Genomic DNA, 14,540 nt, shown 5'->3' with positions numbered 1-14,540 from the left:
AATATACAAATTTAATAAAGCTAAACCTGAGGGAACGAGAAACCTCAACCCAGTCTCTGCAAGACCATGTATCCCGCAAAGAAGCTGGGAAAAGTTGGGAGTATGCCTGGAGGATGCCTCTTCTTTCTCTTCTCCTTGCTCTGCCTCAAGGAGGTGCCGCTGAAGGACCTGCTTTCGGACCTTGTTGTGTCAGAGAGAGGACAAGGCCGGCTGTCTCTAGGTAGAATCAGGCAGTTTCCTTAGGTGGCAGATTTTCAGGGCATCCTTAAAGGGCAGGAACTTGTTGGCTCTTAAATATTTTCCTTACTTGGGCAGCTGAGAAGCTAAGGTTTATTTATTTTTCTGCCTCCAGTGTTTAGGCAGGAATGGACAATTGGGTCTCTCCGAAGCTACTTTTACCTGTATACACAGGCAGCCCTCTAGCATTTTAGTTAAAGTGTGGTTTTTAAAAATGTCCTGTTTTACTCATGAAATTGTGCGTGTATTTGTGTGCGAGAGAGATTTTAAAACTGCAAAATGATGGAGGGTCAGTTTTGACAAATTAGTTACAGGGGATGGGGGCAAAACACCACGCTCTGTTCCTCGAAAAGGTCTGTTGCCCAGTTTCATGGTCACAGAAGCTGCTTATCCCATGCCTCTCTTTTCCCTCTGGGCCTGACATGTCCCGGGCCAGCCTTGTACTTAGCAACTTGTCTCATTGCCATAGGTGACTTGGAATTCCATGTAGGCGAGTGAGCGGGCAGGTAAAGAAGAGATCGCTCTCTGTTCTTCCTCCACCAGTCGACTTGGTTCCTGTGCTGGTTGTGGAGGAAGGAAAGCCGTTTCCTTCGCAGCCAGCACAAAAACCAAATAGGCTGCTGAAAGAGGGACATGTTGCTTCTTCCTTCCTCTGCAAGCCATCGGAGCAGGGGGCTTTCCTTCCTCTTCCATCAGCATGGAAGTGCAGGCTGCTAGCTTCTTAACAGGCTAGTATAAATGTTTGGAAACATGGAAAAGGATAGCCAAGTAACTAAATTTTAACAGAATAAGTAGATCTTTCCACCCCTCTTTGCTGTGGATTTACTTAATATGCTTTTTTTGCACACAAGTGCCCTATTCAGTCTTGTCCCCCATCCCCACATAATTACCAGCACACCAGGGGGAGAGTCCGCACAAACTCATTAACTTTGCCCCTTCCTGCGCAGCCCCATCCCATCCATTTAGCACCCCAGATGTTTGTAACTGAACCTTTTGCAGCAGGGACCCTGCTGCAGTCTCGTAGGCTTCCTGCACGATTTAGGACCCTGAACCTCCAGGATTCTAAGTCACACAAGGAGCCTCTCTGAATGAACGAAGCAGGATTCCTGTTGCAGACAGACAGCCCCCAACATGCGGATGGCTCCAGGTGTGGCAACAGGAATGTGCCATAGTGAGGCGAGTCCGTTGGACTCATCCCCACTCTCTGCTTCTTGTAGCAGTAGTGGCGTGCATGTGTGCACGGGGTCCTGGGGAACGGCTGTGTACAGCTGATAGAATTTGAAATAATTCCTTTCATCTGCACAGAACTATGAGTGGCAGAGAAATCATCATACTCCTTCCTTCTTTCATTGCTTCCATCCTTCTAACAAGTCCAGACGACCACACAGACTTTAGTCCATTATGCACTCCCGCCTGCCGTCATGTAGGTAATGTCTTGGCAAAGAACAGCCCTTTCCCAGGCAGTAGATTTCTAGTCATTTGGCTGGGTGCTGCTCTCTGTTCCAGCAGCCTCTCTCCTGCTTTCTCTCGGCACCCCCTCCCCAACGTCACTCCCTCCCCTGCCTGCCCCATACTGTGGCCACTCCAGTCTAAATCTCTTTCCACCCTCATTCTCCCATTGTCTGGGCTGAATGTGTTTTTCAGGCCCGCTTCCCCTTCCCTTTGTGCATTCACCTCCCCTCCCCTTCTCTCCTCCTAGTATGTTCATCCACTTTGTTGTTTGGGGGTCTTCCCCCACCCACCCTCCAGCCCATAAGCCTGCTGTCACCAGCTTTGGGTTTCGTTCCTGAAGCTGGGGATTCATTGACTGCAACCAACGCCTTGCTCCAGTGAATTCTAACAGGATTTTCCCTTGTTTCTTCCCTCCTAAGCCGAGGCCTGCCAACTCAACACTCAACTGCAGAAGGCTCCTGTTTTTATTTCCCTGTTTAAAATATTCATGCTCTGCCTTTTCAGAGTTTGCTTCAAGGTGGGTCGCATGCATTTAAAGCATCATGCATGCAAAGTGCATAAAAAATAATGAAATGACAACCTTAAATCATAGCTTATTTATGTACTGCCTTCTTCACAAAATACATTGGTGCTCAAAGTGGTTCACATAACCCCCCCCCCTGAAATGGTCTAAATACAGCAGGACAATAATGGCAAATAATAAAAAGCGTAATATCACTGCAACAGAACACTTAAATAAATAAATAAACAGTTAACCGTTCATTTAACATCAAAATGTACCATCAGCATAAAGCTTAGCAATAGATAAAATGAAAATGTCCAACAACTTCACATCCAAAAGTAGCCCCAAAGCTGGTAACCTTAGTACCTAGCAAACACATACAAACCCACCTTGTATGCCTCAGCTACAAAGACCAGAAATTCCCCTCTGGAAGAAGCTTCTTTATGAGAACTCCCAGGGCTTGGGCCAAAAGGCAGGTGGAAACAGTCAACATCCCCTAGTGCAGGGTTTCCAAACCTTTGGGCCACAGATGTTGCTGGACTACAGTTCCCATAATTCCTGACCATTGGCCATGCTGAATGGGGCTGATGGGAGTTGCAGTCCAGCAACATCTGCGGCTCAAAGGTTGGGAAACCCTGCCCTAGTGGCAAGTCAGAGCCCCTCTCCCCTCACCTTAGAATCATAGAATCGTAGAGTTGGAAGGGGCCTATAAAGCCATCAAGTCCAACCTCCTGCACAGTACAGGAATCCAAATTAAAGCATCCCTGATAGGTGGCTGTCCAGCTACGTCTTGGATGCCTCCAGTGTCAGAGAGCCCACCACCTCCCTAGGGAATTGTTTCCATTGTCATATGACTCTAACAGGAAGTCTTTCCTGATGTTCAGCCGAAATCTGGTTTCCACTTCAGCCCATTATTCCATGTCCTGCGCTCAGGGACGATCGAGAAGAGATCCCGGCCCTCCTCTGTGTGACAACCTTTCACGTACTTGAAGAGTACTATCATATCTCCCCTCAGTCTTCTCTTCTCCAGGCTAAACATGCCCAGTTCTTTCAGTCTCTCCTCAGTATCCAGAACTGGAAGCAGTACTCAAGATGAGGCCTTACCAGTGCCAAATAGAGGGAAACTATCACTCAGTATGGAAATTATACTTCTTTTAATGCAGCCTAAAATAGCATTTGCCTTTTTTGCAGCCACATCACACTGCTGGCTCATATTCAGCTTGTGATCAGCAACAATTCCAAGATCCTTCTCGCATGTTGTATTGCTGAGCCAAGTATCCCCTGTCTTATAACTGTGCACTTAGTTTCTTTTCCCTAAGTGTAGAACTTTGCACGTATCTCTGTTAAATTTCATTCTGTTGTTTTCAGCCCAAAATTCCAGCCTATCAAGATCCCTTTGAATTTTGTTTTTGTCTTCCAGGGCATTAGCTATCCCTCCCAATTTTGTATCATCTGTAAAATTAACCTTAAGTTAATTAGGTTAAAAATGTAGACATTCTCCCTCCTTATATTGAGGGCAATGGACAGAAATGGACTACCTTCAAGTCGATCCCAACTTATGCTGACCCTATGAATAGGGTTTTCATGGGAAGCAGTATTCAGAGAAGGTTTACCATTGCCTTCCTCTGAGGCTGAGAGGCAGTGACTGGCCCAAGGTCACCCAGTGAGCTTCATGGCTTTGTGGGGATTTGAACCTTGGTCTCCCAGGTCATAGTCCAACACTGTAATCACTACGCCACACTGGCTCTCTGTTTCTTTTCCTTTTCATATTAAGACCTCTTCAAACCTCCTCCCACACATACCTCTTCCTTTTGTTCAAAGGCCGTACTGCAAAGGCAGTCTAGTTGTCAGAAGCATCAGATGAAGCAGTCAGCCTGTAATCTGGACTCTACCCAAGCCTGGCACCAGCTCCCAGTGTGGTGGGTTAAATGCCAGGAGCCTATTATGATTGATGCCAGCCTCCTCTTACTGTTTACTCTTACTCCTCCTCTTAATATTTACTTGTTTGATGACCCGGTGCTGTGAAGTGAAGCAGCACTGGGCAAGGTTGCAACTGCTGATCTCTTCCTTCTCCCCAGTGATGCTGGACCTTGCTCCTGGGGGACACACCCAGGATGGGGCCCAGAGGCAGTGGGGATCAGGAAGATGATGGCGGAAGCAATGGCTGCAGTTGTAGGGAAGGACCATGGCTCAGTGGCAAAGCATCTGCTTCGGCATGCAGAAGATCCCAGGTTCAATCCCCGGCATCTCCAGGTAGGGCTGGGAACGTCCCCTGCCTGAAACCCTGGAGAGCCACTGCCAGTCAAGTTGAACTACATGGGCCAATGGCCTGGCTCAGCATGAGGTAGCTTAATTGCTTGGGGAAGGACTGTAGATCAGTGGTAGAGAATCTGTTTTCCATGCAGAAGGTCCCGGGTTCAGTCCCTAGTATCTCCTGGCATTGGTTGGCAGTGTCCCCTTCCCGAAAACCCAGAGAGCTACTGCCAGTCAGTGTAGACAATACTGAGCTAGGTGGACCAATAGTATATGGCAGCTTCCTGGGTACTTCTGCCTTCTGCCTCCATCAGTCCGTCCTCCCAAACTACGGGAGCCTGGAGCCAAGGCCCTTAAAGATGACATTAGTGTTAGGTGAGCTCCTATTAGGAGACACTTTCTTGAGTTCGGTGTACGGTGCTGACTCCAGGCTATGGAGGGTCCTGGGCAGAACATTCTCACTGCCATTGTTAGCTCCTCCTCCTCATCATCATCATTAGTACCACTTTCTTGCTTGTCTGCCAGGCAGGCAGAAAGCCAGTGAGCAAGGAGGTAATAGCATCCACTAACCCTCCTTTGCCTGGACTAGAGCAAGAGGGAGGTAAGCAAGCAGGTTGAAGAGGATGGGCTGTACCCCAGTGGTAGAGCATTTGCTTTGCACGCAGAAGGTCCCAGGTTCAATTGCCAGCATTTCCAGGCATTGTTGTTGTAATTATTATATTAAATTTATATCCTGCCCTTCTTCCCAGTAGGAGCCCAGGGCAGCAAACAAACACACTAAAAACACTCTAAAACGTCTTAAGAACAGACTTTAAAATATATTAAAGCAAATATATGCTTTAATCTTTAAAAACACATTATTTAAAAACATTAAAACAAAACATCTTTGAAAACATCTTTTTAAAAGAGCTTTAAAAACACCTTAAAAGCAATTCTGACACAGATGCAGACTAGGATAAGGTCTCTGCTTAAAAGGCTTGTTGAAAGAGGAAGGTCTTCAGTAGGTGCCTAAAAGATAAAAGAGATGGCACCTGACTAATATTTAAGGGGAGGGAATTCCACAGGGTAGGTGCCACCACACTAAAGGTCCGTTTCCTATGTTGTGCGGAATGGATCTCCTGATGACAGACCCTCACGTACAGAGCCCAGTGATAGACTGGGTATATAAGGGGTAAGACAATCTTTCAGGTATCCTGGTCCCAGGCTGTATAGGGCTTTGTACACCAAAACCAGAACCTTGAACTTGCCCGGTAGCTAATGGGCAGTCAATAGAGCTGGGAATGTACCTAAACTGGAATCTCGAAGAGTTGTTGCCAGTCAGTGCAGACAATACTGCACTAGATAGACCAGTGGTCTGACTCAGTAGAAGACACCTTCTTATACTGAAGAAGAGGAGCAGATCCAGAGAGAGAGCCCTTCTTCTGGAGTGTGGTCCCTTATCAGATGCCCAACCAAGCCAACCCTTGACACTGGCCCTGTTGGTGTAGCACAGAAACTGAGACTGATTGTCATGTCTGGTGCTCAGCAGGCGAGAAGAATTAATTTAGCATACCAGGCTCAGCTGGTGAGTTGCTCTTCACAAATAGCACAGAGGGAAACCAGATTCAAGAGGGAGCAATCTCCTCCTTGAGGAATACCCAAGGAAGGTAGTCTCACAGGTACTGTTGGCGGGCTTGCCTCTAATGATTCCACATCCCTGACATTCTGCTGGAAATCTTGCACTGGCTGTGGAGTCTTCAGAGTTTATAAATGTGCTATTATAATTATTATTGCCCTTTACAATGTTCAAAGCACTTCATGTAAACATAACCTTGATGTGCTGTGACAACAACCCTGTAAGGTAGGTCAGTATTATTAATTCCATACTGTAGAAAGAGGGGCAGAAGCTGGGAAATACAGAGAAATTACCGAGCCCAAGCAACTTGCTGTGCTTGCCACAAATCGAGACTCGAACCAAGAACTTTCCCAGTTAGTAGCTCAATTTTTTCCCCAATAACTTGGCCCTGTTTCTGTTTATTTTGTGCCATGAGAAAATATGGGATGGAATTTTAAGCTTATTGCAGCCTTTGCCATCCCGGCGCTCTCCAGGTATTTTGGAACACAACTCCAGTCAACCCCTAGGCAGGGGTGGGGAATATTTTTCAGCCTGGGGGCCACATTCCCTTCTGGGCAACATTCCGGAGGCCACATGCCAGCAGTGGCAAAGTGGGCAGAGCAATAAATTTAAATTTTGCCATTGTACAATAGGCTAGTTTCTACACACTCCTCTCTATTCTCCATCCAGGAAAGCAAAAGCCATTATCGGAGTGGAAGGAAGCCTTCCATCTGGGCAAAAACAGCCAGGCCAGTGGGGAGTGTGACCTGTGGTGAGAGGGTGTGGTTGGGGAGGGGAGGAAGGCCCAATGGCCAGGTAGAGAGACCCTGCTATGAAGTTCCCCACCTCTGCTCTAAAGGTTGATGGGAATTGTAGTCCAAACCATCTGGAGGGCATCAGGTTGGCAAAGACCATTGTATTATATGTTAGAACATTTATCCTTCTATATCTAGCATGTTATGAGTTCCCTTGGTGGCATACACCAGCTAATAGCAGTAATAAAACAAATTAATTAAAACCATTTTAAAAAGCCAAGCAGCCAGTCTTTTCAGCCAGATGTGGGTGACGGCCACTGGCTGAGACAGTTTCAGACTGATTTATGTAGGAAAAGGTCTATTGGCGACTGTTACACATGATGATGGGACCTCCAGCTGCAGAGGCAGTATACCTCTGAATACAATTTGCTGAGGGGCAAGTGATGAGGGAGGATGTTGCCTTCATGCTGTGCTTGTGGGATTCCTAGAAACATCTGTCTATAAACAGGATGGTGGCAGAGACAAATCTTTGGCCTGAACTGTCCAGGCTCTTCTTTCAGATGTATGATCAATTTGCAAGACTTCCACAAAATACTATCCTCCTCTCTTCCTGGGGGACTTGTTGCATAAAATGAAAACCACACTGTTTCATTGTAATACAATCTGTCCCAGGAGTGACTGAACGGCATGAGTGTGTGTGTTTGTAGGGCCGACTAAGTGCTTCATTGCTTTATCTCATTTGCGTCTGTCTCCCCCCCTCCCCCTTGGTCTTCTCCCTGGTAGCTGCCAAGAGGGCCCTGTGGCTGGAGAAGGAGGAGAAGGCGCGGGTATTGCGTGAAAAGCAGCTGGAAGAGCGGCGGCGGCGACTCGAGGAGCAGCGGGTCCGCGCCGAGAAGAGGCGAGCTGCACTGGAGGAACGTCAGCGTCAAAAGCTGGAGAAGAATAAGGTGGGTGTGGGATGGCAGAAAGGGAGGAGGGCTGGCAGGAAGGCGTGTAAAGAGGCTGGCTGTAAATCGCTGAGCCAGGTGGGCAAGCAAATGCCAGGCAGCAGGAAATGGGGTTGCATAGGGCAGAGGTAGCCAATGTGGTGCTCTGCGGATGTTGCTAGACTATAGCTCCTATCATCTTAACTGTTGGTCATGCTGGCTGGGGCTGTTGCGAGTTGTAGAACAGAAGAATGTCAGAAGAGCCGGCTCAGGCCAGTGGCCCATCTGGTCCAGCAACCTGTTCTCACTGTGGCCAACCCAGATCCCTATGGGAAGCCCACAAGCAGGACTCGAGCAGAAAAGCATTCTGTCCTCCTTGTGATTCTGAGCAAAGGTATTGAGAGGCATACTGTAGGTAGTACATAGCTGTCATGGCTAGTAGCCATTGATAGCCTAATCCTCCATGAGTTTGTCTAAGCCCCTTTTAAAGCCATCCAAGTTGGTGGCCATCACTGCCTCTTGTGGGAGTGAATTCCATAGTTTAACTATGCATTGTGTGAAGTACTTATCATAGAATTGTAGAATTGGAAGGGGCCTATAAGGCCAATGAATCCAACCCCTTGCTCAATTCTTTTGTCTGTTCTGAATCTTCCAACATACAGCTTCATTGGATGCCCACGAGTTCTAGTGTTATGCAAGAGGGAGAAAAACTTTTCTCTATCCACTTTCTCCACACCGTGCCTAATTTTATACACCTTTATCATAGGGTTGCCAGGTTCATGGCCTGAGACTGATCCTGTATCTTTAGGAGAAGAGAAAGTCACCCAAGTGCAGGTGTTCTTGCAACCCTGTAACAGGAAAAACCACAAGGTGGAATTCTCCCTTCCGCCTGCACAGCTTTTAAAGATACAGAAGACCTCTTGGAGGCCGGGCCTGGCAACCAGGAGGTCTTCTGTATCTTTAAAAGTTGTGCAGAGCGAAGGGAGAATTCCACCTTGTGGTTGTTCCCATTAGAGAGTAGCAAGAACACCTGCACTTGGGTGACTTTCTCTTCTCCTAAAGATACAGGATCAGTCTCAGGCCATGGACCTGGCAACCCTACTCTATCATGTCTCCTCTTATTCACCTTTTCTCTAAACTGAAAATCCCCAAATGTTGCAACCTTTCCTCCACTTTGGCTACCCCTGGCATAGGGGGATAGGCAAAGTTATTTGTCTGTAGTGATGTCTCATGGAGTCTGGTGTCTGGTAACAAATTTGGATTCTTGAGCATCAAAAGTTTTCAGTTTTTCACATTCCTAGCCCTTATTCTTGTGGCACACAGCAAATCTTTGGAGATTTTACTTCAGTTGTTGCTCAGCTACGGGCAAGTCATTGGTAATCTTTGCACATCTGAAGCAAACTATGGCTTATGGTGAATGAGCAGCGCAATGGTTCATGCTGCTCAAATCAGGCCCATGCAGCTTCTCCCTTTGCTGACCCAGGAGGAAGCAAAGCACAGCACTTTGCTTAGCGTTATGCATGAACCAGCACTCACAATTTGTTTTTCAAGTTACCAAGGCTTTGATCCTGGATGATTATTATCATTATCATTATTATCATCATCATCACCCGCCCTTCACCATTAGGTCCCAGGGCGGTTACAGAAATTTAAAATACAGTATTAAAAACAATGAAAACACCTTACACTCACAGGAATAGGGTGGGTCCTGAAAATATACATCTCGGGTGTTGAAGGCCAGAATAAAGAGGTGCGTCTTTAGCATTCACCAGAAACTGTACAGCAGATATGCCCGATGCATCTTTTGGGGAGGGAGTTGTACAACTTAGGGGCTGCCACCAAGAAAGCCCCTCTTGGGCCACCATCCCCCAGTGCTGTGGTTTGTTTCCTCTTAGAAACGGAAGGAGAAGCAGAGTGGGTGCAATTTGAGCAGCATGCAGTAGCGATAGGCCATGGTTTGTTTCAGACTATGGCTCATTATGACATGCAAACCAGGCACTATGTTTAAGGGGAAGGGGTGCAGCTCAGTAGTAGTACTCCTGCATTGCAGTGTGGGTGGACCAATCCCTGGCATCTCCAGGAAGGCTTGAGAAGGACCCCCGTCTGAAAACCTGGAGAGCCTTTGCCAGTCAATAGATGCGGCTCTGGGCTCAAAGGACCAATAGTCTGACTTGATGGAAGGCAGCTTCCTGTGCTCATGAGATCATGGGGGATGCATTTAAAGTTATTTAATTTTAGTTTAATTTTAGAACCCATGAATTTGGGAGCAGGAATTTCTTCTCGCACAGCATGTGGATAGGCTACTGCCTCTGTGCCCACCCCAAACATATTCCTTATATAAATTTGTGTCATTTTCTTTATACGATCCTTATTTATATTTCCACAAGGAAAATCCTTCAATTTTCTTGTAGCTCTGCATTAAGATCCCTTTCCTGGCATGTCCAATTAAAGGATCAGGGAGCAGGTGATGTTTTATTTATTTATTAAATGTATACCCTGCCCTTTCTCCGAAGGAGTCCTCTTTCTGTTTATTTTGTGATTTGAGAAAAATATGGAATGGAAGCAGATCTGCCTTATCTTGAGTCAGGCCACACATCTTTCTAGCTCAGTGTTACCTACACTGACTGGCAGAGGCTTTCCAGGGTTTCAAACAGAAATGGTGTCCTTCCTGACTTCTCCCCTTTCTCCTTCCTCATCAGGAGCGCTATGAAGCTGTCATCCAGCGCTCAGCTAAGAAAACCTGGGCTGAAATCCGGCAGCACCGATGGTCGTGGGCTGGTGCATTGCACCAGGGCTCCCCAGCTCACAAAGATGGTGAGTGGAGACATCTGCACAGAGTCTCTCTGGCACAAGTTTGGGTCTGTGTGGGCACACACATGCGTACATTGGAAGGAGAGCCAATAAGCACGTGTAGACTGCCCAGGGTAAGCTTAGTAGGGTCACGCTTGACAGCATGGGGTGGGATCAATGCTTTTGCACGGCTGGGCTATTTTGCACGTGCATGTGCTTGACTGAGAAGGGTCCTTTGCATCCTGATTTGTAATTACAGAGATCAATTGCAAACCAGCCTTGTTCACATGGGGGCAGCTGGGCTTTTCTTTGCAATTTCCTTTGTTGATGGGGTGTGTACTCCAATATTCAGTGACTGGCCATTGGATGCTCTGGCATGGTGACTCTATGGTGTTCCCCTTTCCTGCCTGGGTGCTAACTCAGAACCTCCCACATCTATTATCTCACCTGTTTGCAGCTTCTGGTGTGAGAGACACATTAAGGTTTGCAAGAGAGTGACACAACGTAGGCATGGCTAGAATTGGGCAGTGAGTCACATGATGCTGATGGGGCCAAACAGATGTTCATGAGCACTGGCAGCACAAGCTAGATGCAAGGCTTTTGAGTAATTCTGTGCACAAACACAGAAGGGCTAAGTATCCGCTATGGAATTTTCCATCACAAGTGTTGTAACTTTTATTTTTTTTCTAAGGTTTCTAGCCCTCATGTTGTGTTGAAGAGCTTGGGAAAGAGTGTGCAGTTTCTTATGTAGGCTAGCAGGGCTTCCTGCAGACAGTGGACAGGGCAGTAACCAAAACCTGTCTGGTCACCTATGTTGAATAATGATTCCCTCCAGGCAACCAGGCAAGGAAGCTTTACAAAAGTTGCTTCTTGTGTTCTTCCAGGCCAGAAATGATTAGCATAGCTATGTGCAGAGCTTGGAAAAGTTACTTTTTTGAACTACAACTCCCATCAGCCCAATCCAGTGGCCATGCTGTAAAATCTTTATTACAGTCCAAGACCAGCGGTATAGTTACAGATCCTCTGAATGTCAGAGTGGAGGTAGAATACAATACAGTGTAGCACAGTGAGAAAGCTAAAAGGCTAAAACCGGGTCCACATAATAATCTAGCTAGAACTGTGGCCATGCTGGCTGGGGCTGATGGGAGTTATAGTTCAAAAAAGTAACTTTTCCAAGCTCTGGCTATGTGTGGACAGGCAAGCAAGTAAAAATGCTTGTGGGCTACTAATGTCTGTGGATTTATTCATAAGGTTTTATTAATAAGGTTGCAATGCCCAGTTGGATTTTGATGTTTGAAGTCCTGAGGGACTGGGACTTTCTAATCGTAATTACCATCGTTATTAGCATTATTATAAGCATTTTGGAATGTTCAACACATTTCACATACTTAATCTTTCTAGTATCCTTATAAAAATCTTGTAATGTAGGTGTGTTCCCTATAATAGCTGTTAAATGGAACCTCCATGATCAGGGGCACTATACCAGTGAGTACCATGTTTTCCTCCCATGTTTTCACTGGGTTACAGGGCACAGGTTACAGGCCTACCCTGTTTGGTTCTGCCTCTTATTTATTTATTATTTTATTTATATCCTGTCCTTCCTCCCAGCAGGAGCCCAGTGTGGCAAACAAAAGTACCAGAACACTTTAAAACATCATAAAAACAGACTTTAAAATACATTAAAACAAAACATCTTTAAAAACATTTTTTTAAAAACTTTGAAAGACATCTTAAAAAAGAAAAAAAAGTTAAAAAAAAATAGGTGTTTTTTTAAAAGGTTTAAAAAAACATACTAAAAAGCAATTCCAACACAGATGCAGACTGAAATAAGATCTCTACTTAAAAGGCTTGTTTAAAGAGGAAGGTCTTCAATAGGCGCTGAAAAGATAACACAGATGGCGCCTGTCTAATATTTAAGGGTAGGGAATTCCACAGGGTAGGTGCTGCCACACTAAAGGTCCATTTCCTTTGTTGTGCAGAACAGACCTCCTGATAAGATGGTATCTGCAGGAGGCCCTCACCTGCAGAGCGCAGTGATTGACTGGGTATATAAGGGGTAAGATGGTCTTTCAGGTATCCTGGTCCCAAGCTGTATAAGGCTTTGTACACTGAAACTTGAACTTGGCCTGGTAGCAAATGGGAAGCCAGTGCAATTCTTTCATCAGCTGGGTGACATGCTGGCGATACCCTGCCCCAGTGAGCAGTCTTGCTGCCACATTTTGCACCAGCTGCAGGTTTTGAACCAACCTCAAAGGCAGCCCCACATAGAGCGCATTACGGTAAGACAGACTGGAGGTTACCAGTTCATGGACAACAGTGGCCAGGCTATCCCAGTCCAGAAACGGCTGCACCTGTATTACCAGCTGAAGCTGGTAAAAGGCACTCCTAACCAGTGAGGTCACCTGGGCCTCTAGCAACAAAGATGGATCCAGGAGCACCCCCAGACTATGGATCTGCTCTTTCAGAGGGAGTATGACCCCCATCCAAAGCAGGCAGCTGACCAATTATCGGAACTCGGAAACCACTAACCCACAGCACTTCCATCTTGCTAGGATTCAGAGTCAGTTTATTGGCCCTTATGCAGCCCACCACTGAGTCCGGGCAGCAGTCCAGGGCTTGCACGGCTTCTCCCGATTCAGATGTTAAAAAAAAATAGAGCTGGGTATCGTCAGCATGCTGCTAACACCTCGTCCCAAATCTCTTGACCGCTGCCAAGGGCTTCATCTAGATGTTAAACAGCATGGGGGACAAGATGGTACTCTGTGGCACTCCACAGCACAACTGCCAGGGAGCCGAAAGACAATCACCCAATGCTATTCTCTGAAAACAACCTTGGAGATAGGATCAGAACCACTCTAAAACTGTGCTTCCAATACCCATCTCACCAAGTCGGCCCAGAAAGTTACCATGGTGAATGGTATCAAAAGCCACTGAGAGATCAAGTAAGAGTAACAGGATCGCACTCCCCCTGTCCTTCTCCTGATAAAAGTCATCTATCAGGGCGACCAAGGCCGATTCAGTCCCATAACTGGGCCTGAACCTAGACTGGAATGGGTCAGGATAATCTGTTTCATCCAAGAGTACTTGCAGTTGCTGCGCCACAACCCTCTCAATCACCGTCCCTAAGAAGGGGGTATTTGCGACCGGTCGGTAATTGTCGCAGACTAATGGGTCCAGGGTGGGCTTTTTCAGGAGCAGTCGGATCACCGCCTCTTTCAGGGTGGCTGGAACCACTCCCTCCTGCAATTATGCGTTGACCATACTCTGGATCCACTCGGTCAAACCCCCTCGGCAAGCTTTAATAAGCCAAGAAGGGCAAGGGTCGAGAGGACACATTGCTGGCTGCATCATTGCAAGCACCTTGTCTATGTCATCAGGCCGCATCAACTGAAACCATTCCCAAGGGACTTCCGGGAAGGGTGACTTAGCCTGTGCCTGCTTTTGAGACGGGCTCCTGCCTCAAAAGAAGCTTATTCAGATATATCAGTCAGTTTTTTCTTTTTTTTTTGACTGATTAAACTTCTCCCGGGTAGGGAGAAACGAAGAGATTAACCTCAAAGCCTATTTTTGTTGGGACGACCAGATCTCATTAATTTATGGGACGAGGTCCAGCCGACGAAGGTGGGACGGATTTTCAACAGCAAGCTCTATCTGTTAAAGCGAACGTTCATCTTATCTTCTAAGAGAGAACGCACTAACAGGCAAGCACCCTTCTTTCTATATTTTTCTTTTACTTGACTTAAATTGTTGCTGTTTAAAAGAGATTTGCCAGATTGATCGGTTTTTGACATCTCACTGGGGAGCCGTAACTTCTCTCTGCTACGCACTAATTAATAGCTTATCTCTGTTTTTGTTGCAAAAAGCTGTCCTGGATTTGCATTCTAAAGATACACACAGAAGAGGGATTTCTATTCCAGATTTTTATTTTGAAAAATATTATACTGTTTTGAGACTACTCTCTTTTTGGTTTATTTTATTTTGACGAATCTGTTTCTTGACGATTGCCATTAATTGTTTCGATCCTGGGAACT

General features: G+C 46.3%; 1 protein-coding gene across 5 annotated transcripts in view; it reads left to right on the top strand.

Moving 5' to 3' along the window:
• MAP7D1 (MAP7 domain containing 1) overlaps positions 1-14,540 on the top strand; it is a 99,106-nt gene that overhangs the window by 43,191 nt on the left and 41,375 nt on the right. For all 5 annotated transcript variants that reach the window (XM_061596926.1, XM_061596928.1, XM_061596924.1 and 2 more), the window contains exons 4-5: positions 7,577-7,740; positions 10,419-10,533. In XM_061596926.1, the coding sequence (XP_061452910.1) occupies positions 7,577-7,740; positions 10,419-10,533 (279 nt within the window). The remainder of the gene's footprint in view (positions 1-7,576; positions 7,741-10,418; positions 10,534-14,540) is intronic.

This window comes from Rhineura floridana, chromosome 15 (assembly GCF_030035675.1).
Source record: "Rhineura floridana isolate rRhiFlo1 chromosome 15, rRhiFlo1.hap2, whole genome shotgun sequence".
Taxonomy (NCBI): Eukaryota; Metazoa; Chordata; class Lepidosauria; order Squamata; family Rhineuridae; genus Rhineura; species Rhineura floridana.
This window is presented reverse-complemented; position numbering and strand designations above follow the sequence as displayed.